The sequence below is a fragment of the Falco rusticolus genome, chromosome 7 (genome assembly GCF_015220075.1).
Source record: "Falco rusticolus isolate bFalRus1 chromosome 7, bFalRus1.pri, whole genome shotgun sequence".
NCBI lineage: Eukaryota > Metazoa > Chordata > Aves > Falconiformes > Falconidae > Falco > Falco rusticolus.
In genome coordinates, this window is record NC_051193.1 from 3,909,591 (window position 1) to 3,933,828 (window position 24,238).

General features: G+C 42.3%; 1 protein-coding gene across 1 annotated transcript in view; it reads left to right on the forward strand.

Moving 5' to 3' along the window:
- Positions 1 to 24,238, forward strand: part of UACA (uveal autoantigen with coiled-coil domains and ankyrin repeats) — a 49,605-nt gene that overhangs the window by 14,263 nt on the left and 11,104 nt on the right. The window contains exons 2-10 of the mRNA XM_037395164.1: positions 18,239 to 18,372; positions 18,878 to 18,966; positions 20,116 to 20,180; positions 21,109 to 21,166; positions 21,689 to 21,759; positions 21,861 to 21,967; positions 22,902 to 23,083; positions 23,538 to 23,575; positions 23,987 to 24,073. Of these exons, the coding sequence (XP_037251061.1) occupies positions 18,239 to 18,372; positions 18,878 to 18,966; positions 20,116 to 20,180; positions 21,109 to 21,166; positions 21,689 to 21,759; positions 21,861 to 21,967; positions 22,902 to 23,083; positions 23,538 to 23,575; positions 23,987 to 24,073 (831 nt within the window). The remainder of the gene's footprint in view (positions 1 to 18,238; positions 18,373 to 18,877; positions 18,967 to 20,115; positions 20,181 to 21,108; positions 21,167 to 21,688; positions 21,760 to 21,860; positions 21,968 to 22,901; positions 23,084 to 23,537; positions 23,576 to 23,986; positions 24,074 to 24,238) is intronic.

The following is a 24,238-nucleotide window of genomic DNA, read 5'->3' on the forward strand; positions in this document are numbered from 1 at the left end:
ACGCAGCTCTGCCATGCTCAGCAGTACTTTGGCAGTCCCCGTGGCTGGCCACCCATGGCAGTGGGGAGTGTGACAGCAGCTACCGTGTACAAAGTATTGCTGATGCATGAGCATGGGCATCCACCAAACCCTAAGCTGGTGTACAAGGAGACGTATAGTCAGCATCATTGTCCCAAAGAAACCTGTGGTTTGAAGGATAAAGTCAGAAAGAAAGAAATAAGTGGAGTTGGGGAGGTAGTGGAACAATCTCCAGCCAGAGCTCCATATTTCCATTCAGTCTCTGTTTGTCAGCAGTGAAGTGACCTTATCTAACCACCCTCAGGTTGTGCTCTATTGTTTGTGCCCACGCAGAGCAAAGACAAGCCATAGCAGACTGGCTTGTATTGGCTCATATCACTTGCAAGAGAGCTGGGAGAAAGTCTAGCCAGACAAGTAGGAATGAGGCGATAGAAGCCAAAAAACAGTGATGGTGCGAGCGCACTGCAGAACAAATGAGGATATATCTAGCTAACAGGCAGAGAGCGGATGGGATGTGGAGAGGAGTGATGTAGTGGGAACTACATGCCAAGAATCTTAACAGCAGCAGCTTGAATTAATTTGGAGAGCAAAGTGAGAAGTCCAGAGAAAAAGGCTGTAGTAGTTGTGTCCAGAATCAGGGAATAGTTTTGGCACCATGGTCAGAGGAAGGGCCAGAGCATGGCCATCTGTCCAGACTGTGCTGCTATGGACTGGCTTGGACTGGAGAGTCAAAGGTGAGAGCTGCAGTACGTGCTGCTGAGGCAGTAAGATTAGCTGGGTTCCCTCCTGAATCTGTACAGCCTGGATGCCAGTCAAACGTACAAGTCAGCCCCTAGTAATTTAACGTGAAACATCTTGTTCTTGTGCTGACACATGCAGCGCTAGTGCTGAAAGATGGTGTTCAGATAGCGAACTTTCTGCTTTGACAGAAGTGAAAAAAGGGGAAGGCTCCACTCTAGCTGACCTGGCTCATCGCACTTACCCTGCACAGAGCTGGCTACTGAGAAACATGGTATGAATGGGACAAGCTTCACCCATGATCAGCTCCAGCCAGAGAAAGCTGGTTCACAAGGCAGACGCAGTCCTCTTACTGCGGTGGCTGCTGAGCCTTCAGAAGAGCAGACACCCAGCTGGTTGGTGCAAACATATGTATTCATGTGATCATCTAGGGACAGGGAACAGCACTAGAAATGGTTGAGCACTCAGAACTGCTATGTGCAGCTTCTCGGCACTGACATGATAGCAAGGAGTTATTTTTAAATTTCGGCTTTCCCTTGTACTGGAGTGACTCAGAAGGAACTTCCTTTAAACAACAGAAATTTGGTGGAAGGAGGAGAAAGCTACTGCTGTTAGCTTGGCCCTGAAAGTCAGAGAGTATTTTGTAAAGCTGAAATTTTTGGTAATAAAAACTTACTTTTAATGAACCAACTATTTTCTGCGACAACTTGGCAGACAACGGTTCTGATTTGAGCAACTCAAACCAGTTCATCTGCCCCAGGTTAGACTGGTGCTGGGGCTTAGCTTTGTGCTTGGATTTGTGAGTGGACAGGAACACGGCTGTCTCATGTTTGTGCAGATCCTTACTCAAACACCCTTTTGAGGTGCTGTGGCTTGGATGCGCTCTAGGAATTTGCTTTTTCAATCTTGTACCTTCAGCTAAAGGAAACCGCTGCTTGTATTGCCATGGGTAGAAAATAACCAGAGAATCCTGATCTCACCAGCTTCCAGCTGCTGCTGTCGTTTTACCCACCGCATCACTTTGATTTTTGCCAGGGTTCAAAGGGGACTTAGAGGCCTTTGAGAGCTGAAGTGGTGCTGGCTGACTGCACGACAGAGGTGTTGAGAAGTGTTGGCTTCTGCTCTGAGGAGATGCTGGTCTTTGAGCTTCTGTCAGTACCGTGAAAGCGTGGAGGCATCCACAGGGGGAACGGAGGTGGTTCCTGAAAGGAGGGAGGTTGCCTGAAAGCCTGGCTCTTTAAGGAGAACCCCAAACCCATTAAACGGCATTCAGAGCATGAACATAGTTTCTCCAAAGAGTTCAAATGTCAACTTAATCCCTTTTAGAGGAGGTTAAGCTGGAGGCTAGACTGCTCTGGGGAAGGTTTTCATTTTGGAGCATGCTGGTGCTTCTCAGCAACCCCAATGTGCACAAAATGATAGTATATAAAGGCACCAGTTTCCCTCTCAGCAGGTCACCTATAGAGAAAGTGTTTGAATACGTGGTTTGCCTGAAGTGATTAAAAAGCAGTGACATTTACCTCAAGCTCTTCTTATATTACATACTTTGATTGAATAGGTCCAATCCACCTGTAATAATCAAAGTTCTAAGAGTTTAAACGCAATCCATGGGTTGTAATTAGTCTCAAAACTGTGCATGACCTTAAACTTCCCAGTGCTGTGCCACTGTGTGTGACAGGGCTGTGAGTAATGTGATGAAAAGGAGATGCTAAATAGACTTCGGCCTGAACAAAGCTGTGACCAAAACAAGCAAACTGCCACCCTCAGACATTCCTTATGCAGAAGCAGAGTTAATTACATTGTTCTAAATGCTGCCTCTACTCAGCTTGTAAGATCTCTTGCAAATAAACATCTCCTTTATTAAGAGGGAGGATGTTTGCAAAGCCAGCGATCCGCTTGCATATTCTGCCCCTGGCAAGCATGCGCCAGGCTCCTACCCGCTCCCTCCTGCCACCAGGCCTGGGAGCTCTGCCCTCTCTCCCCACCCCGGCAAGCCCGGCGGTATGGAGGCGGCGTATTCCCGGGGGCAGGCCCCCACGGCAGGGCAGCCCTGCCCGGGCCCCACAGCACAGCACGGCACGGCACGGCAGGGCACGGCAGGGCAGGGTAGCCCTCTCTGTGGTGCCTCTGTGGTGCCTCTGAGGTGCTCCCTGGCGCCAGCGCGGCGTCATGTGCCGCTGCCCCGCCCGAGGCGCGCCCCCTGGCGGGCGGGCGACTCCGCAGGGCCAAAGCTCCACCTCAACCACACCACTCCCGCCCACACCCCCTCAGGCGGCCCTTAAAATGAGGAAGTCCCTCCCCCTCTTCCGCCTGCTGATTGGCCGCGGCTCCCGAGGGGCAGGTGGTGATTGGTTGCGACTCCCCGGTGGGCGGGGCGGCGGGCAAGGGGTGCCGCGGCGGGCGGGGGTCGGCTCGTCCCGGCCGTGGCGGCGGCGGGTACGCGTCGCGGGGCCGGTACCGGCCCGCCCGCCCGGGGCCGCGCCATGAAGAGCCTCAAGTCCCGCCTGAAGAAGCACGAAGCGGTCATCGGGGGCAGCGCGGTGGGTGTGGGCAGGGCTGGGCCGGGGGTAGAGGGGAGGGAGAGGTCCCCTCAGAGGCCGGGGGGCGTGCGTTGGCGGGCTGAGGGCCCGGGGGCATCTGTGAGGGCGGGCTGGGGGCTGCTGAGCTCTGGTGCTTTGGGGGCTGAGCCCCCCGGGGGTTCCCAGGGGATGGGGCCGTGGGGGCTGAGCTCCCCGGGGATGGGGCCGTGGAGCCGAGCTCTGCGGGCGGGCAGCGGGCATGCGGCTCCGTGGGGATGTAGGCTCGGACAGGGACCTCCGGGGTGGAGGGTGGGCTCTGCTGGGGCGTGCTTGGGCGGTAAGGCTGGGGAGCTGAGGGGTGATCTCTGGGGTTGGATAGGGCAGGGGGCCTGTGGGTCTGGGGGGTGCTCGGGGGCTGGGCTGTGAGGAGCAGAAGGGGCCGGGCAGGTGGGCGCTGCGAGGGGACAGAGCACAAGGAGCCGCGGGGCTTTGGTGGGGGCGGAGAGCGGGAAAGAGGGTCAGCGGGGTCTGTGGGGAGCGAGCTGTCGGGGGTAGCTCCACGGCTGCCCCCTGGCCCACGGGAGAGCTGGGCTTCAGCGAGTTGGGGGTCTGCTGTGGGAGTGGGGGTCCCTTGGGGGTGGAGTGCAAGGGCTGAAGGGGCAGGCAGCGAGCCCCCGGCGGGGTCTGTGCGTGGGGAGAGGCACAGCGGAGAGGGGATCTCTCAGGGCTGGCGTGGGGGTGAGAAAACGCACCACGCCTGACACCCAGCCTCCTGTTCAGGCTGCCCCAGATGACCTGCAGCTCGGAAAACAAGCATGCAAACGCATGTTACCTCTGCTTTCTGTTCGGCTTTCTGGCTCCAGCAGAAATTAACACCTTTCTTCCCCCCTCCCTGCCCCCGTAAGAGCCTTGGGAGCCAGTGCTGAGCTCTGACTGGCACCCTGCCCTGGGGCTTGCCCAGATATGCGAGCATGGCATTGTCAGTGGCTTGTTCAACATTAGTAATTTCTGTGGCAAAATCAGAGCATTTATCCCAGTGCACAGGAGGAGGATTTGCTTGGAAAGTGGATAAAAAGCTTTCAAAGTGGCTAGGGGTTTGAAAAAACCACACAGATGTGGTTTCTGATCATCCAGTCTGGAAAACTGGGCTTGGGGGGGACGCAGCCTCTGGAAGTGAGGTACCTTTGTACTGGTGCGGTTGTCTGTGTCTTGCTCTCTATGGCTTCCAAAATATAGGCTAGTGTTAACTAAGTTTAAATGGCTCTATTGGTTTTTATTTTTACCTCATTCAGATGACTTTTTGTGAGAGAAGTCTCTGAGGAAAGTTATATTTGGAAATTACTTTGGTAAATAATCTTTAATTGTGACCATTCGGTTAATGCTTCCCTGAGAGTCTGCTGTGGCAGTTGCACACCTAAGCTGCTTTGCTAAACTTGCCGGTGGCTACGTGGAACAGCGGAAAAGGGCAGGTTAATACGACACGCTGACTTTTGTCGGTTGTCTTTTAAGATATTAGCTGTCTTTAAAATAATCCTACACGTTTGCCTTGGATCTGAAGCTATTACTTGAAAATAATAGCTCATTTGAAAGATACGTAGATATTCAGGCTTGTAAACTGCTGACTGAACTCATTGGACAAAATGACAGCTCCATGTAGAAGTGCATCATCGTGCTGAACACTTCACTGTGGAAAGGAGTGATTCAGAAGTCTGTTATGATAATTTGGCTGGCACTGATTTATGTTATTCATTAGTTGTCCTATACTTTAGGTTTACTTTGAAATAATAAACAATTTTACAATAATCAAATTTCAACAAACACTGACAGCATCCATATTTTTTTAATAGATATGGAGATTTTGCACTTCCATAGGTGGAGGCTCAACAAGCATTCCTTTCAAAGTAGGTTTGAGCAGTCTAAATACTTTAAGAGCTGAAGTTATTCTAAAATATATGAAGGGAAATGACTTGAAGTGTGATCCTTTAAGTACATCATGGGTACAAAACCCAGTTTTTATTTCTCCTACTTATTGCATATCTTGGTTACATGATCACTCCACTGGCTAATAGAAAAACTTATAACCTTTTGTGTGGGAGGAAAAAAGTTTATCCACATAGGTGGGTGTTAATAGTGAAGCTGAAGGTTGGGGGGATGAGTGGGTAAAGCCATATCTCTGTTTCCAGCTGCTGGGGAAGGAGGGGAAGTGGGTGGGAATCCTGCCAGTGTGAGCTCTATAGATCCTGCTTGAAATGAATGTAAGAGTTGCCTGTTTGAGAAACTTCATCCCTCTCTCCTGTCCCCACCCAGTGCTATTTCCTGGGGGGTGGAAAGAAGCTTAATCCCTTCATGCTTCTGAAAATTTTCCTCCAGGTTAAGATAACAGTTATTGCCTTCTGTCTTCTCGTGGTGATCTTTTGGAAGCTGCTTTATTACCTTGTGATGGAGGAAAGCCATGAAAAGCAGCAGAATTCCACAATTATCCAGAATATTGTGTCTGAAAATGGAATTATCTGGTTTTGCCAGTTCCAGCTGGCTGATGGGGCTTGGAAAATAATCTAAGCAACCTGTTCAGTAACTTCAGTGCTCTGAATAGTGAGACAAATGCCTGTCATTTGCAGTAGTGTAGGCTGGAAACTTTGACACCAGGTTCTGTGTAGTATGAAGCCTTGAGGGCATGGTCTTCACTTTGTAGGAGATGGTGCCTCATTCACCAACATTTACAAAATAGATTTTAATTAATGTAGTCGATCTTATCTGGGTGACCACAGCAGCACACACTACTAGTATTTCTGAGATTCTGAAATACATGCTGATATTATAAGTGTAGTTCTGTGATCCAGTTTGTGATTGGGATATGTGTTTTTCCAATAAAGTTAGAAATTCTGTCTGTAGTTGTATATAGAAGAAGCAAATATGAAATGCTCATTGGTTTGTTTTTCTTGAGAAGATGGTTGGGGAAAGATTGGTTTCTTGTTCTACAAAGTTATTTTTGTTTCAGGCCTTTGCTAATTGACTTTCCTTAGTGTGATTCTAACTGTTGGGCTCTGTGGTGGGGGGAAACATTACCTGCTTATTTCTTTAACACTTAAGAAATAGCTGTGGAGGCGTTCTGTTAAATTTGAGGTGCCTTATCTTATTAATGTGGGGGTTTTAACCTTTCTGCCCTTTGTGATGAGGTCTGGAATTTAGGGAAGGGGGCTTCTGGACTGCTTGCCAGAGCGTGGCTGCTTACTTGAGATTCTTGGCAGTGCTTGGAGCACAGCTGGAGCTGTGTCCCTGAACAAGTGGCAGGTCTGCATCTCTTGGGAGTTGTTTGTATCCCAAGATAAGACTTCAAAGATTGAGCTGGTGTGAGATACGCACGCACTTCAGAAATCGGCAGCGCTGCCTGGAGCACCTGCAAGTAATGAGAATGAGCAGATGTGAAACCATGTGAAAACCTCTACCAGTCCTTTCTCCTCTGGGAAAAGTAATGTTGGATTTTTTTTTTAATTAAGAGAAACTGAACATCATATATAATTAGCGGAAACCATTGTGCAAGAAACAAAGGTAGACATCTGAGCACTTGCCCTGGTATGATGATCTGTGATTATTATATTAATATCTGAACAAGTTCTGTGGTTAGTGACAGCTGAACTTATTTAAGGTTGCGTTAACACTTTTTTTCCTGTGGAGACTGCCCAGTTCTGTTAAATGGATGACTTTTCCTCTGTAAGGAGTGGAACTTCGTAGGTTGACCCAATACACAACTAAACAACTGCTACTGCCCTGTCAGCACCAGAGATGGGAGGTACCACCTCCTGTTCTGATCTGACCCTTTTTATTGAGGGAATGGAAGAATACTGTTTGTTGTCTGAATTTGCTAATTAATCAGCAACACTGTATCTTTGTATGTACTGCAGAGTAATTTTGTTAAAATTGCCTTGTAGCACCAGTCTGCTGTAGAATACACCGTAACGGAAGGAATGGAGTAAAAAAAATAGATGTTTGGTAACCTAGTTTTAATGACTAAGTCTCTTCTGTGATGAACTCCTTAAGTAAAAGAAAAAACTTGTGTGGCTAGTGGCACACATCAGTTTGTAAATGAGCAAGACTTTTGTGGTGTTTTGTCATGGCTCTGCTCTTTGCAAAGACAGAGCAGTGTTTGTCAGCCACGCTGATCACAATGCTATGACCGATCAGCAGAATTTTTCCAGCATTGCTGCTGTTGACCAGAGCAAAGTTGCTCTTCCCTCTCCCCTACCTCCCTCGCATCTGCTGTGGGCAACCTAAGGTGACTTTACAATGCCATCTTCAGGCAACGCAGCCAAGAATCAACAGCACTATAATATTAAAATATCAAGCCCTAGACTGACTGTGGTTATTCTTTAGAGTACGTTTGGGTTTCAGGAAGCTTTATTAAGGCTTGTGCTAATGTGTGTTCCTTGGGGGGAAAAAAAAGCTTTGTGATTCATTTGCATTTATTAAATAGAATTAGGTGCTTGTTTGTGTGATGTTTGTGGTTGATGTTGAAGAAACATGAGGTTAGTCAAGACGGGCAGTTTGTGGTTCAGCAAAAGCTTTGTGGTGCAGTTTCTTTACAGGTGCATTGTAATTTTCAAGTTCCTTAAAAGGAGTATTTATCAATGCTTTATTGATAATTTTGGAATGTAGCAATTAAAAAAAAATTAAAAATTGAAGGTACAGTGAGTGCCTGTGTGCAAGTTAAGTATCCTTAGTTGATTTGCAGACATGATTATGTGTAGGTAAGGCAACTTGTTTGGTTACCTGTTTTAAGTTCATCTGACCTTTTGCTGAAATACAACTTACGCAGTACCTTCAGTATTTAAATATCAACATTTATTAGCGAGCAAATGCTTATAGCATCTGAGAGACTGATAATGGCTCTGTATTTTCATTACTTAATGATGACTGAACAGGATAGAGTCACTGTAGTGTGGTTTTCCCTTCTCTGTGCATACGTTTGAGGCTGCTTCCCAGCGTGATGAGCGCAATAGTCATGTTGTGTTTCATCACCCCCTAATATTTTCTGATGCTTCTTTATTAATAAATGGAAGTACACAAATCAATCGGTCCTGGCCTGAGAGCTTTCAATTTCAAACTAATGGTTTGCCTGGAGTCCTGAGGAAGGCATTGTGATACGCTGCTTTTAATGGCAACAAAGGCAGCTGGACTCTGACCTTGCTGCTGCTTTCTCCTCATTTAAAGGGGAAATACTTTCTCTAGGGCACTTCGTGGGAGCAGAGCTGGGCTACAGCAGGACCTAGGCTTCCATGGCTCCCCATTATTTTTGTGGTGAAAGCTGTGATGGTGTCATTGCTGCAAAAGGGTGTTAGGTTCTTTGTGTGCAAGTCTGGCCCCAGTTACCATGAAATGTACTTAACAGCTTGTTTTAAAGTGCAGCTGCAAAAACACTGTGTTGTTTCCAGGGTGCCTAAGTAGTTCTGATCACTTTTATTAGCGACCAAATTGGTCTGTGTCTCAGGGCTGAGAATTTCAGGATGTTTTTATCAGTAAAGTGCACTTGAGTTGTGTGTTGGCAGTGAGACATAAGGCAGTTGTTTAAGGACAAAATGGAAAAGTATTTTTAGCAGAATTTGCCTCCTTCAGGAGCCTGTATGCAGAGTTCTTTGATGCTTTGACAGTGTAGCTTGTGTGCTGTTGTAGTTGCCAGTGGTTTTTCCCCCTAGCCCAGCTATGCAGGAAAGATAAGCTGGCTATGCTGTTAGGTACGTCACTCCTTGTATATAGAAAAGTACTATTTAACACAGATTTAGAGCCCTTAGGATGGTTTTGAGAGGACTATTTGCCACATAGGTAGCTAGAAGTAGATTCAAGTACTTACTTGATAATAGTATGATCTTGATAGGATATATGAACTTGTAGGAAGGAAAATGCCTTAAGAATAGGGTAAGAACAGGAACGTTTATGATGGGGTTTTAGATGATTACTGTTAGTTGTTTTTTTTTTTTGCTTTAACCTGTTTGTTGAGAGACTGTTACTTACAGTAATTGCAGGATGCAGTTAAATTTAAACAAGCCACACAGCAGCACAACTTAATATGAATTCTAGACTGGAACATTTTGAGAGCAATGCAAACCAGAGCATCCTAGGAAGGCTGTTGGTTTCGATCACTGTAAGCTTTGCCTGCTTTGTAGCATTCAATGACACTTTTGTAGATGGAGAAATTCCAGTAAATGAGGTGGTAACATAAAGTGCTGGGTGAAACATGGACCCTGTATTCAGGCTGTGCCTGTTTTTTCCTTATGTAGACTAAACAGTACATCTCGCTCATGCAGTTTTAGACTCCAAAATGTTTGTATGTGAGTGCAGACATATCCTGATAAGCAAGATATGCTTATAAAATATAAAATGCCATTCCCATCTCCCACAATTGAGCTAACCTTTTCCCAGACCTGGTATGTGCAGTATTTTTCTAGGCAACTGCAGAGAAGCCAAAGTTTGTGAGATAGATGGATATTGGCTGACGTGCATCTGTACTGTTGGGGGAAACTACACCTCGTGAATATCTTTAACAAATGGGTTTAGTAGTCTAATATCCTTTCGTTGTGTCAGTCTGTGTGTTTTTTAAATAAATCAAACCACTTCAAAAGCAATTGTCATTTTGTGCCATATAACATCGCAGGGTGTGTCTGTTCAGATGTTAGTTTTGATCACAAATGTACTCTGACCTCTGTAGAAAAAGCAGGAAAATTAAATGCACGGGCTGGTAGATGTGCTGAGCCTGCCCTTCTCACCTGTGCCCAGCTTACATGATGTGTATGTTTTTCAAGTAACTCTCCTTTGTTGGTGAGTGCCTGTTTTTCTCTGCAGGAAAATTGCATGAGACATCAACTGGAAAAATTAATATCTTGTGACAAAGATGGGCCTAAAATTAGTAATTCTCAGTCTGTTCTTTGACAAGAACTATTCTATCTATTGGCCTTCACAGACTTCAGAAATTGCAGTTTTAGTTTTATAACAGTTTCCATAAAGTATGATGTTAGTATTTTCATCTTGGTAACTTTTAAGACGATTCAAGTATTTGTGCACACTTGCTTTAAGTGGTGATGGCAGGGTTTTACCAGAGCTCTTTGCTCTCTGTGCTTTATGTGCTTATGTCACCCGCTAATGGCATTAGAGGAGGATGTGTCCCATTTGGGTTTTTTTGTTAATAGGATTATCTGCCTAGGCCAGCAGTGATGAGGAGCTGTGTTCACTTTCACAGGTTCATCAGCTTTCAGGCTGAAAGGTTTAAGATATGCTTTGATTTACATCTCGTATTTCTGAAGTGAGTTAGGTGACTGCTAAAGGTTGTCCGTACTTTATTTCAATAAGCTGTTTGTTTATGTAGTTGGGGTTCTGCAGCTGCATATGTAGGCAGAAGTGTTTACTGGATGAGCAATTCCCAGTTCAGGTGGAAGCTTCCTGAGCAATACTATTTCATCAACAAGTTAACTTGTCACATTTTTTTTCGCTGCAACATTAAGACCAGTATTTCTTGTGTCCCTGGCCCTGTATTATCTTTTTAAACAAGGTCAGTGCGTTATCATACCTCATTGTATGTTCTCAGATTGATGACCAGGTATCTCTTCTTGCTGGCATGAAAAGTCTTGTGAGTTTGCGTCTGGCTGCTGGGATTTCACAGGAGAATATTTAGGCTGAGAAAAATCTCAGAAGAAGAGCCGCTGGGATTAAATGGTATTATGGTTTATTTTCCAAAGGTTTTCAGGGGTTAGGATCTTTATTTGTCTGTCCTGTTTGGGTCCCCATAACCCTGGTATTATTCTCTCATGCCTTGGGATCACTAATAAAGCCCTTTCTTTGCTTTGAGTTCCTCAGTGGGGGCGCTTGGGTGGGTGATGGGATGTGCAGTAGTACAGCGCATGGCTTCAGGGGCTCTGCCTTATTTTCTGGCTTTTTTGTTGAGAGGGGAGAAGATGCCCTGTAGCTTCAAGCTCAGATTCCCCAAGTATGGTGCTGTGCTTGTTTATTGATTAAATATATGTCCTGTGATAACAATAAACTTTAAACATTAACTTTGCTAATTACTTTGGTTGTCAGCAGTGTACAAATATGTATTTACTTTTTGTAGTCTCAGGACTACAGTTACCGATAGTGCCTCATGGCTTTCATTGCTGGCAGCGGCATGCCATTTCCGCTGCGTTTGGTAACTCTAGAACATCTTGTCTTGCTTTGCTCAGAAAAGTGAGAGTAATTAGTCTTGGTACCAAATATGCCCTGATTTTAACTACCTCTAGTGGCTGTCATTAGTATTCTTGTGTTCATCTTTAAATACTTGTCTCTTCCTCATTCGTCACTACAATTGTTTTCAAAGTAGTTTTAAAGAGCCTCCTATAAACTTTGGCTCTGAACTGTATGCTGTATACTCAGTAAACAACAGAAAGTGGTGATACTCTTTTTCTGCTGCCTGAACTGATGCTGGTTGAGAGTATGGTAGTGTACCGGGTAGGAGGATGTAACAATGTAATGTAATGGTTCAAAGATATCTACAAGATGAGGACTGCAGATAGGTAAAGTAGCTTGACTTCTGATCTGCTAAATATCTGCTAATGTAAGGGGTTTGGGGTTCAGAGACAATAGAAGTAGATAGTTGTTTGTGCAATATATAGCTATGTTGTACAGTTCCTTACCAAAGGGTGTTGGGGATGCTACAGCTTACCTGGACTTGAGGAAAGACTGGATAAGTTAGAGCAATTCATTCAGAATTACTGAGCATGTAAGCAGAATCCCTCTAGCCCACAAAGTTTAAATCATTCATTGAAAGCTAGGTGAACATTTAGAAAACACCCTGTGCTTGTGCAGTCTGTGTTCTTTTCCTGAGTATGCTGGTGTGAATGTACAGCTTCGCAATGCTCCTGAAGGCGTTAAAGTACCAGATGGATATATGGAGTGTGCACAGACAGCCAAGGTATCTGCTTAATATAAAGCCCTTAAACTGAGAGCACACCAGATACAAGCTGATAGGAACAAGTACTGCTTTTGATCCTAGCCAGGTGGTGGAGATGGGCTACTCCCTTATCTTTGGAGGCCTGGAGATGGGAAGAATTCCTGGCAGGCTGAGCTTAGGAAAAACAGGTGCTCTGTGTTAACAGAAAATGGGCAATATTGGCCTTAGCTAGGCATCTGTGGTATGTTTGGCAGTTTAGCACCTCCAGAGATTTGCACTTCTGGTTTATCTGATGGTAGTCTTTGTTCTGAAAAACTGTATCTGAATTAGGCTCCAAACTTCAGTTACACTTAAAAGAATGCAGCAGAAGCACATTTCATTAGTTTCTACCCTTTGAGCTCTCTGAGATTCAGCTGCCTTGGAGAACAATTTAATCGGTGGGAGTTTGCAGCTGGGCTGTGTTTACCGAAGCTGCTCTGTGCTGATAGAGCCATGAAGGCTGTTTCCTGAGAACTGCTGTCTGTGCTTAGTCTGAGCTGGGCAGGCCTGGGGAATGTGTTTTAGCAATCCTAAATCTTGTGGTCAAGACTGTCTTGGGAGGATCTTCAGTGTAAAGGGGCTGCAGGATGAGTGCAGCTCGTGAGGAATGTCTGCAGGCAGATAAAAATGGAGACTAGTGAAACCTTTGGGATAAGTAAATTGGAGAAGACTGTCCACCTGGAAGGCATAGTCTCTCACCTGTGTGGTTTCTTACCAAACTGATTTCAGTTAAGTGGAGTTTTTTTGCTGTTGCTGTCACCTCTGAAGCTTATTTATTTCTTTACGCCCCCCACCCCCCAAATGCCATTTTTGGTTTCAGGAGACAGACTTGGTTCTGGTCAGAAGATGACTTGAGATGACATAGTCATTGCACTTCTTTGGAGTGGCTTTGTCATGTGGACACTAATTGCAGAGAAGTCATGGAATGTTCTTGTGAGAAAAATGCTAGTGCTTCAAGGCAAAGGGATGGTGCTCGCAGCAAGTGATGTGGAACAGTTTAGAAGTTACCGGGAAAGAAATAATTTGTGCAAATATGAGTGATTTAAAAAAAATCTCTTTCCTAAGAAGATCCATTTATTGGGTTATTTGCAGTCTCATGTGGTTTTTCTGGCTATGCACCATGTTCTGCTGCTGCAGACAAAACAGTGCATTGCTTGTCATGTTGACCTAGTCCTCTAAATATGGCACTTTGAGATCTCCATTTAAATTTAAAACTTGTGAAAGGAGACTCTACATCTTCCCTACTGTTAGTCATTATGCTGTCTATTTAATGTTTTCACAGCCTCTGTGACTCCTCTCATTTAACATGTTGGGAGACAGACTGGCAGCAGCAGTAAGCTGAAACCAGGTTCTATTCAGAATGGGTTTCATCACTGTAAAAGGAGAATTTTTTTTAAGCAGAGGCATGTGTATTTTCTAATTTAAAATCGGTTACATTTCTGTCAAAATAGGATCATGCATTCCATCTGCTCTGCAGTTGTAACTGTCTGAAGTCTGATCGTGAGTCTGGTTTAGGCTTTGTGGTGTGGTGGAATGGGGAAAAAATTACTCCTGGGAGTATTTCAGTCCTCTGTTATTAGTGGTGATAAGTATGACCTCTGTTAATGCCAGTGGACAGTTAATTTGACTAATGTGTTTGTTATTTTAAAGTGAGTGTTTGCATGTCTGCAGAACATAACAACACTGTAGTAAAGTTTCATGCATGCTTGTGTAGTTAGTTAACATTAAATCTAAAATGTGTTACTCAGGGCATGAGCATGCGGAGAATGTATTAATAGCTATTGCTTTCTATCGCTCGGCTATCAAGTACTGGATTATCAGAAAATAGATCTAGGCTGATGAGACTGTCTACGTATTGTTTACAAGATATTTCGGATCGGGGCAATATTTACTTGTGAGCCTGAGTCACTCTGGCAGTCTGTTGCAACACAGAAAGAAAAGCTCTGGGAAGGTTTTCTTGGGGATTGCTGGGGAGGGACAGCTTGGGCGAGCGGCCGGACCCGCAAAGGGCTTCACCGGCCGGGCAGCCTCTGGCCAGGGGTAGCCCCTATTTTAGTAAGAGTTATGAAGTCTGAAGATGATCCTGAAGATGGGGAAAATACACTTGGGGATCCAAGCTAAGTGAAGGATGGAAGAAGATGAATTCAGGGTGGTGGAGAGAACACGTTTCTCGAAGCAGCCTGTTTGAACTCTGGCTCTGCGCTTTGTGAGCTGCAGTGGTTTGTAACTTGATGCGAGATAAACTGATTGCTTCTGGCAGCAAGAAGCTGCAAGTTCTATGATGACTTGTTGGTTTTCTTGTGCAGCTAAAGACACAGTAGGTATCTTAGGTTTCGTATCAATGGCAGTAGCTGACAGCTGCTAAAATGCAAAAGCTTGAATTTTCTAAGTGTTTTGTAACAGTTTCTTCTTAATTAAATGTGTGTTATATCTGTCTTTAACAACTCTTCCTGTGAGGAATTTTCCTTAAATGTGAAGTGCTTGGGTGACAGTATTTGATTTAGTGCATCATAGGAAATGGATGCAATTTACTTAAGTGTTATAACCAAAGAGGGGGGGGGAAATTAAGGTGAAAGATGATTTTTTCTTTTTTTTTTTTAAGTAATGGTGCTGTTAATCACATGATTTATGAAATGGCAGCAAGGAATGGCTAGCAAAGGATTTCTTACAGATTTGAGTGAGTTTTTGCTAGCAGGTACAAGCTGCAAGTATAAAACTTTGCAATTGGAAACCAGGGGCAAACATGCAAGATGTGATTGCTTTCCTCCACAGATGTGAAATGTGTCACCTGAAAAGGAACTTAAGAGGGAGCAGAGCTTGATGCTATATATGTACAGTTTCTAAAGTATTTTAAAATCAAGCTTAATAAGGTAGCTTAGCAGAGGAGGCATTGCCAAGCTGTGGAGGAATACTGTCTTTCCCCTGGCTGTGCATGCGGCTCTTGATGTGAACAGTAATGTCACCAATGCAAAGACTTTCTTATGCCAACCAGGCTGGTGTGGCTTTTAAGCTAATGGATATTTTCATTGATTGACAAATTGGTACTGCACTTTAGCTGGGCAATGCTAGTGGTTGTAATTTAATTAGCTGTCTTATTTTTAGTACTTCATGTCACTTTTAGCAAGTATTGTGCTGAATAAGCTATTGCTAAGACTTCACGATTACTGTAATCTTGTTTATCGTGAGAATGAGGAATGAAGATGGTCGTGATTATACGTCCGTTATACAAATCATTCTACAGATGCAGGGTGGTGGCACTGGGCTTTTGGTTTTGTTCCTTTTTGTATCTCCTTTATGTACCAAACCCTGGCTCTGGTGCAAGGTGAGACCTTGGTTGCTGCAGCTCTGAGCCCTGTGAGAACCGGCTAGTTGGCATTGGCTCTTTCCATTGTGGATCTTCCAGACTTTATTATGTGAAATCTTGAAAAGTTTCAGGCTGTGCCAGTAAGACAGTCTTAAGGGGACGTAGTTCTGTTGTGACAGAATGTTAACTATTTTTTTTAACATGAAGATTACAGAGCTTTTTTTCCTGTTCTTCCTGCTTTCACATGAAGACTGCTAAGACTTGAGTATTGTGTTTGGCATTTTAAGGAGATGGAGGAGTCTATTGTGATGAGTCCAACATGAAGGATGTGGGATTGTTAGGCTGCTTTCTCTCTTCAAGAAACAAAAATGTTTTCAGCTACTCTTTGGCTGCTCTATTTTGGAAATTATTCGCTTTACCAGTTTTAATGTTCTTTACTCAGTGAGGTGTAGAACTTCTGATCTACAGTGATAAGTAACTTCATGTGCCTACAGGCGACTTATGTCTGACTGTTATCAGTAAATTCCTTTGCTGTGTAGAGTTAGATTTGAATATAATACTCCTTTCTAAGCCTTTTTCTTCTGTTAAAAGCTTCTTGAATATCAAGTTGTCAGTGTCTAGCTTGGCTCTGAAGTTTCTGTCACAGAACAGAATTTCCTAAAAAGTGTAAAGTAATTCAGAAAGGGTGGTTTGGCAACAAAGAGAACAAACTACATTTTGGGGTGGGATGCTTGGCTTGTGGCCTGAAATTCTAAATTTGAAGTAAACGAGGAAAAAGAGGGGGGTGGTGAATGTCTGAGACTTGAATGTGTGGTGGTCTATTTATAACTGACGTCCTTTTTTTTTTTTTCTTTTTCCTTCTACACTGTATGTTGCTTTGGTAATTGCAGGCAATTTAAAGCTATAAACTTTAAATCTCTTCCACAGTTCAGTAGGTCTTCGCCTCGTGAATATCACACTTAGCTAAAATTTGACCCTTTGAACAGCCTGACACAGGAAAAACTGTGCGCTGGCACATATTTTTAGCACATCCATTTGATGTTAAAATCTGAAAACTGCTTGGGATATAATGGAGCTGATTCAGATCTATTTTTAAGAATGGCCAAATTCAGTGAGTTGAATTAGTAAGTACATTTCTGTACTGATATGTTGTGGTTTTTTGTTAATTTCAAGTTAGGCATTGGATGTGAAAAACTGTAACTTTCAGTAAAGCTGGAAAGCTCAGTTATTCTTGATAAATATGAACTTGGTTTAAGGAGGGCTAAATTTAGTACATATTTCATCTGTTGCTGAATTATTGAAAACCGAAGCCTGCTGTTGATTACATATACTTTGTAATTGTCCTGTTTAAACATCTCAAAGTTCACCTTCTTCATGGTACCTTTACCATATAAGTGTTGATAGAGGGGGAAATTGTAGCAGCTGTGTTTTATCTGCCCACTTCCTTTTGAAATATTTTTTTAATGAATACTGAAAAGCTTGTATTGAAGATGATTACTTAGATTGGAAGTTGTTAGTGCTATTTTGGGCTCTGTTGCTTGCAATTACTCATCTGTTTCTGTGTTGCATCTTACTTATTAATTTGTAAATTTTGTATCTGTACATGCCACTTAATATACAGATATGCAACACTTGACTGTTTTATGTGGACTATTACAATTTAAATGATCAATAATAAAGATGAACAAGAAACCCTCCAGTTTTCATATACTTAATGGAGTTAATTGCCTTGTTGATGTGCCTTCCCCTAAAGGGTATGAGACTGAGGCAGCTTTTCAAATACATAGTTGCTGCAGAGAAAAGTGGATGGGGAGTTCTTAATGTGCATAGTGGAGAGATTAGAATGTTATAACTAGGCATTAGGAAAAATGGTCTCTGGTAACGATTAATGGAGTGAACTGCAGGTCTCCTTGGACACTCTACCTCTTCCTTCAGTGAAGTTTTTGAAAGCTAGATGAGTACTAGGACAATACCACGTAGCTATAGCTGATCTTGTGTGGGGTTCTCTGTCAGAATGATTTAAGAAGTTCCTTCTAGACACATCACAATGTTTTTGTGATATTGCAAGTTTCTCTTCTATAAAGTATGTGTACAAGTACACATGCTAGCCCTTCCTTTGTTGTGTGAAATCCTTAGTTTATCATAGCCTGATGTGGTGTTTTTTCTTGTTTGTTAATCAACTGCTGTGGGGGAGAGATGTATTTTTTTCCCAGAATGGAATTATCCATGATTAGAGAAGGTAAAGTTGCAGTGAAAAGACAGCTGCCTGGACAGCCTCATGTGGCAGATAGAGGGACTAGGAGGAGAAGTCCAAAGACAACCAAATATGAGAAACTGTCTGAAAACTTTGAGAGCAAGGTTAGAAAACGACTTACTATGTGCGGCTCTAGACCTATTAGATACAGTAAAGCAGAATGAGGAAAACCGAAGAGGTTTGATGTTAAAGGTCTCTTTTAGGACCAGGGTGACTTAACCAGACTGTCTTGGAGCACTGTACATTGAATGACAACAGCCTGATTGAAATGCTATGGTGATGTTGTATATAGATAACTCTAAATATCTTAACAGGTACAATGCTGTTTGCCAGCCAAGATATTTTTGTCGTATCCCCCCTCAATTGCATATGAGTCAGCCTTTCCTTGAAGTTCCTTTTAGTAGATCGATAGTGTACCATAAGCTCACTTGCTTTTCTGATTCTCTCTTACACAGCTGAACACAGACTGGAACAAATATGATGACAGGTTAATGAAAGCAGCTGAAAGGGGTGATGTGGAAAAGGTTTCATCAATCCTTGCCAAAAAAGGAGTCAGTCCTACTAAACTGGATGTGGAAGGGAGATCTGCGTAAGTAACTTCCAGTACTCCAATAACAGCATTGGGAAGCTACTTGAAAGTAACTCAATTCCTAAAGCTTGCTGCTGGTCTAAACCCTCTTTTTTTTAATATATAAATCTATGCAATAAATCACGTTAAATTCTAGCCTTGTCTAAATTAGAATACCAGAGAGCTAGAATGTGAAATTCTCATAAAAAATTTTCACTTCAAAGTGAAGATCAGTAGTTAAATAATTGTTTTTGCCAGATTTGAACATTAAGGGGAAATGGAAAGCGTTTTGGTTTTTCACATGGTTTGCTGATTTAAGGTAAATAACTTTCTTGAGAAGTAATCATTATCTTGGTCCTTAAGGTAAAATCTGTGAAACTCTTAACTGGATTTGAGTGCTGTCCAAAGCTGGATTTGTACCATATAATGTTTCAGTATACAGCTCTTTGCTTTGAATTTCCTGGTTAATATTAATGGTTTTGGGTATAAAACAGTTGTGCTTAAGCAAGGTACTTTCTGTTTTTAGATTCCACGTTGTAGCATCAAAGGGAAACCTGGATTGCTTGAACACCATCCTTATTCACGGAGTTGACATCACAGCCACTGATGCTGCCGGTAGGCTTACTCAAATGTCCAGCTGCAGCTTGAAAAAGTACACAGCTTGGGTTTTATTTTGGAGTAGAATTAAGCTGAACTACAGAACTTCCTCCTTTCTGTGGCTTCCTGTAGTTGGCAAAAAAAAAAATTGATCATCTGTGTGACTTGTTGCTGAACTTTGAGGAAACTGGTCCTGTCATGTAAGGTCATGAATGCAGCAGAACTTAAGAACTTTGGTCTGCTGCTGCTGTAACCGTATATATAGTCTGCTCCAGACTCACTGTTGAGATCAGCATTTCTGGGGGAGAATAACAACATAAGAATGGTTTAAAATGAATTTGTTTCATTTAAATACTAAGTGTATTTCACTGAGACTTGTACTGTGTGCAGTGAGGATTAAAATTAAATGATACGTTAGGTGTTTGTGCACCCATACTGAGCACTCAAATTCAGAATACGCCTGTGCTACCTTCTTCATTTGCATGTGTGATATCAGAGTTGGTGTGAAGGTCTTATGGGGGAGGTTGTTAAAAATGCGTGCTAATTTTGCCTCAGAAATTAAGGTAAACATGGTTAATGAATATTCTCTTGTTTTCAACTTCATTACAGAAATAATCTAGCTTCCTTCTGTCATGTAACAGATTATTTTTTAAATGCTTATGTGGAGTAATTTGAAGTATTTTGAGATTTATTTCACTAATGAACTTGAATCCTTGGTTGCAGTTTCTCTAAAATAAGAAAAGCCTGTGTAACAAATAGTGAAATATACACAAGAGAGATGACTTAGTTATAGTACTGACAGAATTGATGGGGGAGACGGGGACGGTTGCCTCTAAAATGATGTGAATGTTGCTCTGAACTGTCTTTTGTCGTGAAATTGGTCTGATGACATGTGTGTATCTGTTTCATACGTCTAGCACATGATTAGCAGTAATGAAGCATATAGAATTATGGAGGAGGAAGATGACAGTTTTTTTCTTCAGGTGAAATAAACTATGCTAATGTTTTAGTGAAGTACAAATTAACTTCTGATGAATTAGTATTACAGGATTAGTAATATACTTTCTGAGAAACAACATAGGCATGTTGAATTTTTGTGTGGTATTTCTAAATGCATGTTCAAAATAGATCCTGAATTGATGTTGATTTTTTTTTTTTTTTTTTTAGGTAGAAACGCATTGCACCTAGCTGCAAAATATGGACATGCTTTATGTTTGCAGAAGCTTTTGCAGGTACTGAAAAATAAAACTTGTCTGTTATGGTTTTTATTCTTGAGAATAAAAAAAGGTGCTCTTAAATATACTGACTCAAAATTGAGACATGCCACTCTTCTTAAACAATTACATGCTTTTTTTAAAAAGATAGTTCTGTGGAAAAGACCTCATAGTAAATAACAGATGGTGGCTAAAAGAGTGCTAAAATAAACTTTCTGTCTCTTCACGTAGACAGTCAAATCAAGTTGCAATTTCTACCTCTTAAAGAAAATGGAGTTGAGTGTCTTTTAAAGACTAGTGCTCTTTTTCTGAACGTTTGTATTTAGGAACAGTAACACTGAAAGGTCTGGTCAAGGGTAGTGTTTTCTTCAAAAGATGAGCGTTTACATCCATAAACTTTCATTAGTGAAACAGTATTAGTGGGTTGTCTTAGGTTTGTGGGATATTTATTTTTTTCTTCATTTATTCCTAGTCAGTTTATACTCATTTGAATTCTTTGGAACTTTCAATGGGTTCTTCTTGTCTTCTGTTTTTGATGCAGTTTCCATGCAGATATAAATGGCACACTTTCTGTGGAATGCCAGAACTAGTAGTGATAGTGGTAGCAAAGGAATAATCATGGAATCATTTAGGTTGAAAAAGATCTTTAAGGTGGCAGAGAACCTTGGCTGTAGTGAATTAACTTTTGAAAGTGCTTGTGAAAAGTCTGTAGTGAATTACTCATTTTCTTTGCATGGTCTTAATTTACTTCTACAACTTTTCATCAATGTGTTTAGAGCACTGAAGTGCATATATGTACGCATAGCTCTTTCATGTATGTTATTATATTTGTAAACTACAAACTTTTTTCTTAAATCAGTTTTTATTGTTCAAACCTCAAAATACTTCAAGTTTTGTAAGTGCAATCTGAATCCTAATTGATAACTGGGGTTACTTATTTTAACAGTACAATTGTCCAACGGAGAATGTGGATCTTCAGGGAAGAACTGCTCTTCATGATGCAGGTAAAAGGCTTTTATGGCAACTAATATGAAATCTAGATTCACTGAATAGATTAATTGTCAGAGGGGCCAAATTCTTCTCTTTTAATTTTGATGACTGTAATAATGAAATTAGAGAAAAAGTTCTATATTGTCATGACACTTGTCCTCAGTAACAAACTTGTTAACTGTCTTAGCAGAGGTTGTAGGTCTGAAAGTCTCTTCTAATGTCCATGAGTTGCATGGTAAAAATCTTAAGCAAGTATCATGATCAGTGTTTTAGAGCAATGATGCTAATAGGTTAAGATAGCTTTACTCTGGATTGTCTGCATCCTCACTATGCTATGCAACGTGTCGAACAGTAGTGTTTGGTCTCTTTCACATGCTTTAGAGATGGCTGTGTGAGAGCTAAGTCATAGAGCCTTGTCATGCTTTAACTTGGTTGCATGAATTTTTGTGAAACAAATACACCCAAGGAGGTGTTTGGGGTTTCATGAAGGCTGTTTTCAGCAGTATAACTTTTGCTCTTTCTTTGTCTCTTGAAAGCTATGTCAGACTGTTCCTCTAGCATACAACTACTGTGTGATCATGGAGCCTCAGTGAATTCAAAGGACGGTGTAAGTTGCTGCTGATAGCATTTTCGTGCACGATTTGGAGTTCTTGTACTTTCTCTGTTTTCTCTGCCTTTCCTTATTTCTTTCCTCCTTCACCTCTTCAGGACGGGAGGACACCACTAGTGCTGGCCACTCAGATGTGTCGTCCCACGGTTTGTCAGCTTCTGATAGACAGAGGAGCAGATGTTAATGCCAGGGACAAACAAAACAGGTAATGCATGCAGAGTGTTGTCAGAATGCCTGCTGACACTTAAAGGGTAGGAAGCTGTCCCTTGGCTTTCAGACTACAGAATAAATATGCTAAATTCAGTGGAAAAGAATCTGGGATTTAGTTCAGAAGTAGATGTGCCAGTTCAATAATGCAGATAAGCGTGGCCTTTTTTTATTGCTTGTTCTTGTGTTTAAAATACATGTAGGCTTGTTACTGCCAGCAGAGAAACAGCAGCTGGTTATTTTAAGGTTTTGTCTGTCCAAAGCTGTATCTTGCACCCTTTGGGATCAATATACAAAATGGGTCATGACAAAACTGGTACCCTTGTCAAGAAGTACTTGAGTCCCATTGGAGCTCCAAAGGGACCTAAAGGCCTTGAAAAACTGTTTGCGTCTCTATTCGTGAAAGGGGGCCAGGGGAGGGCTTTTCTATTTGTAGCTGCTACTTCTGCCAGTGATTTCTTGGAGGATGGCTGCCTCGTGGCTAATGGACATGAGGCTGCTGTGGGACAAAGCATGGGTACTTGGATTGCATGTTCTGAAGCTGGCGAGTGTTTGGAAGGCATTGCCAGGACTCCCAAGCACTTGTGTGCCCGCTGCCCAGCTTTGTCTAAACTTCTTGTGTGTTGTGCCTATTGAGATTTCTATCTAAATGGAGAGGAAGCCAAATTCATGGGAGTTTTCAAAACACTGGGTGGCTCTCTCAAAGGCAGTAGGTTTTTCTGAGTTTCATGAAAATAGTGTCCTCGTTTGCTTTTTTAAACACTGACCAAATGAACTTCCAGGCTTAGTTTCCTCCCTTTATAGAGGAAGGATTCATTGACTCAAGTTTGCATGATTAGACATAAGTGTATGAAGAATTCTTTCTGTAAGTGATTGGTCCATTAAAGTGTGAGATCCTGGAGTCTGAATACAATCTTTCTCCCCATCCTCAGGACTGCTGTAATGTTAGGCTGTGAATACGGCTGCAAGGATGCAGTAGAAGTTTTGCTCAGGAATGGTGCGGATGTTAGTTTGACTGATGGCCTTGGTCATGACTGTGCTTACTATGCCAGAATTGGTGACAATATTGACATTTTGGCTTTAATAAAAGCTGCCGTTGAGGATTCCAGCAAAGGTATGAAGAACATGGCTATAACAGTTTGCTGTTATTCTATCATTAGAATTGTGTGTCTTCCCACTGCTGTGTCTTCAGGAACTGTTTTTTTGGAGGGCAGCTGTAGTCCTTTGAACAAAAATGTGATAAATTGCTTGTTTGGGCAGGGAAAGAAGGCTTTTGTTTTCTGTTTGTTTTTAGAAAAGCTTTTAAGGTAAATGCAGGCTCTGGTGCCTCCAGGTATTAACGCTACTGAACCTGGCATTGCAATACTGATCATAGGAGTTACTTAGCCTTATTTGTAGAAGGACCTTGTACTTGTGAATATTTCCATATTTGATTAACTGGGGTGGTGGTGAATCTACCTCTTGAAATGTCCTCCTGAGGTCAAAACCAGATAGAATTAGTGGAATGTGTTGCATGAATCTGAATGAAATGCTTTTTTTAACTTCCTACTTTTGTGGTGCTTTTTTAGCAAGAGATACCATGAAGAAAGGGCAGCCTGAACAAAAGGTAAGGCTGTTTATATTCAGTATCTTCTAAGGTAGTACATCACTTGTATTGGTGAGAGCGTGATTAAGATTGTGCTATGATGCAAAACTAGTTCAGTATTTTTTTGAATTCTTAACCTCATATGTAGCTGGGAGGATGCCCTCTAATCCGATGGTGTGGCTGTTTCTATTTGAAAAATATTTGATGATGTGCACACTCAGGATTAGAGTTTTGATAAGCATCCTATTTCCTGTCTGGGTGAGATCATAGTGACCTCTTACTGAGAAGCTATCTGTCAAAATGTGGATGCTGGTAGTATTGCCCCCCAGCGGAAGCTGAAATGAAGGCTGAAAGCAGCCCAGTGTCCCCAGAAATGGATGTCTGCAGAACACAACAGGAATATAAATTAATACTTTACTGTTGCAATAACAGATTATTAATATGTCACAGAAGTGGAATTGGCTGCATGCACAGGAGGAGGTGAATGTCAAGCTGTATCAGAAGGAACATAATGCTCAGGTAAGCGAGAAGGATTTTTATGACTTGCCTATTACCCCATGCATAATGAACCAGACATGCTAAAGACAAGATGTGCTTGTAAAGTAAGCATTAGTGATTCCATTAAGAAAGGTCGTATATATTGCTGTTTACTTAAAACTTAATTGCATGACTCGGTAATGTGGC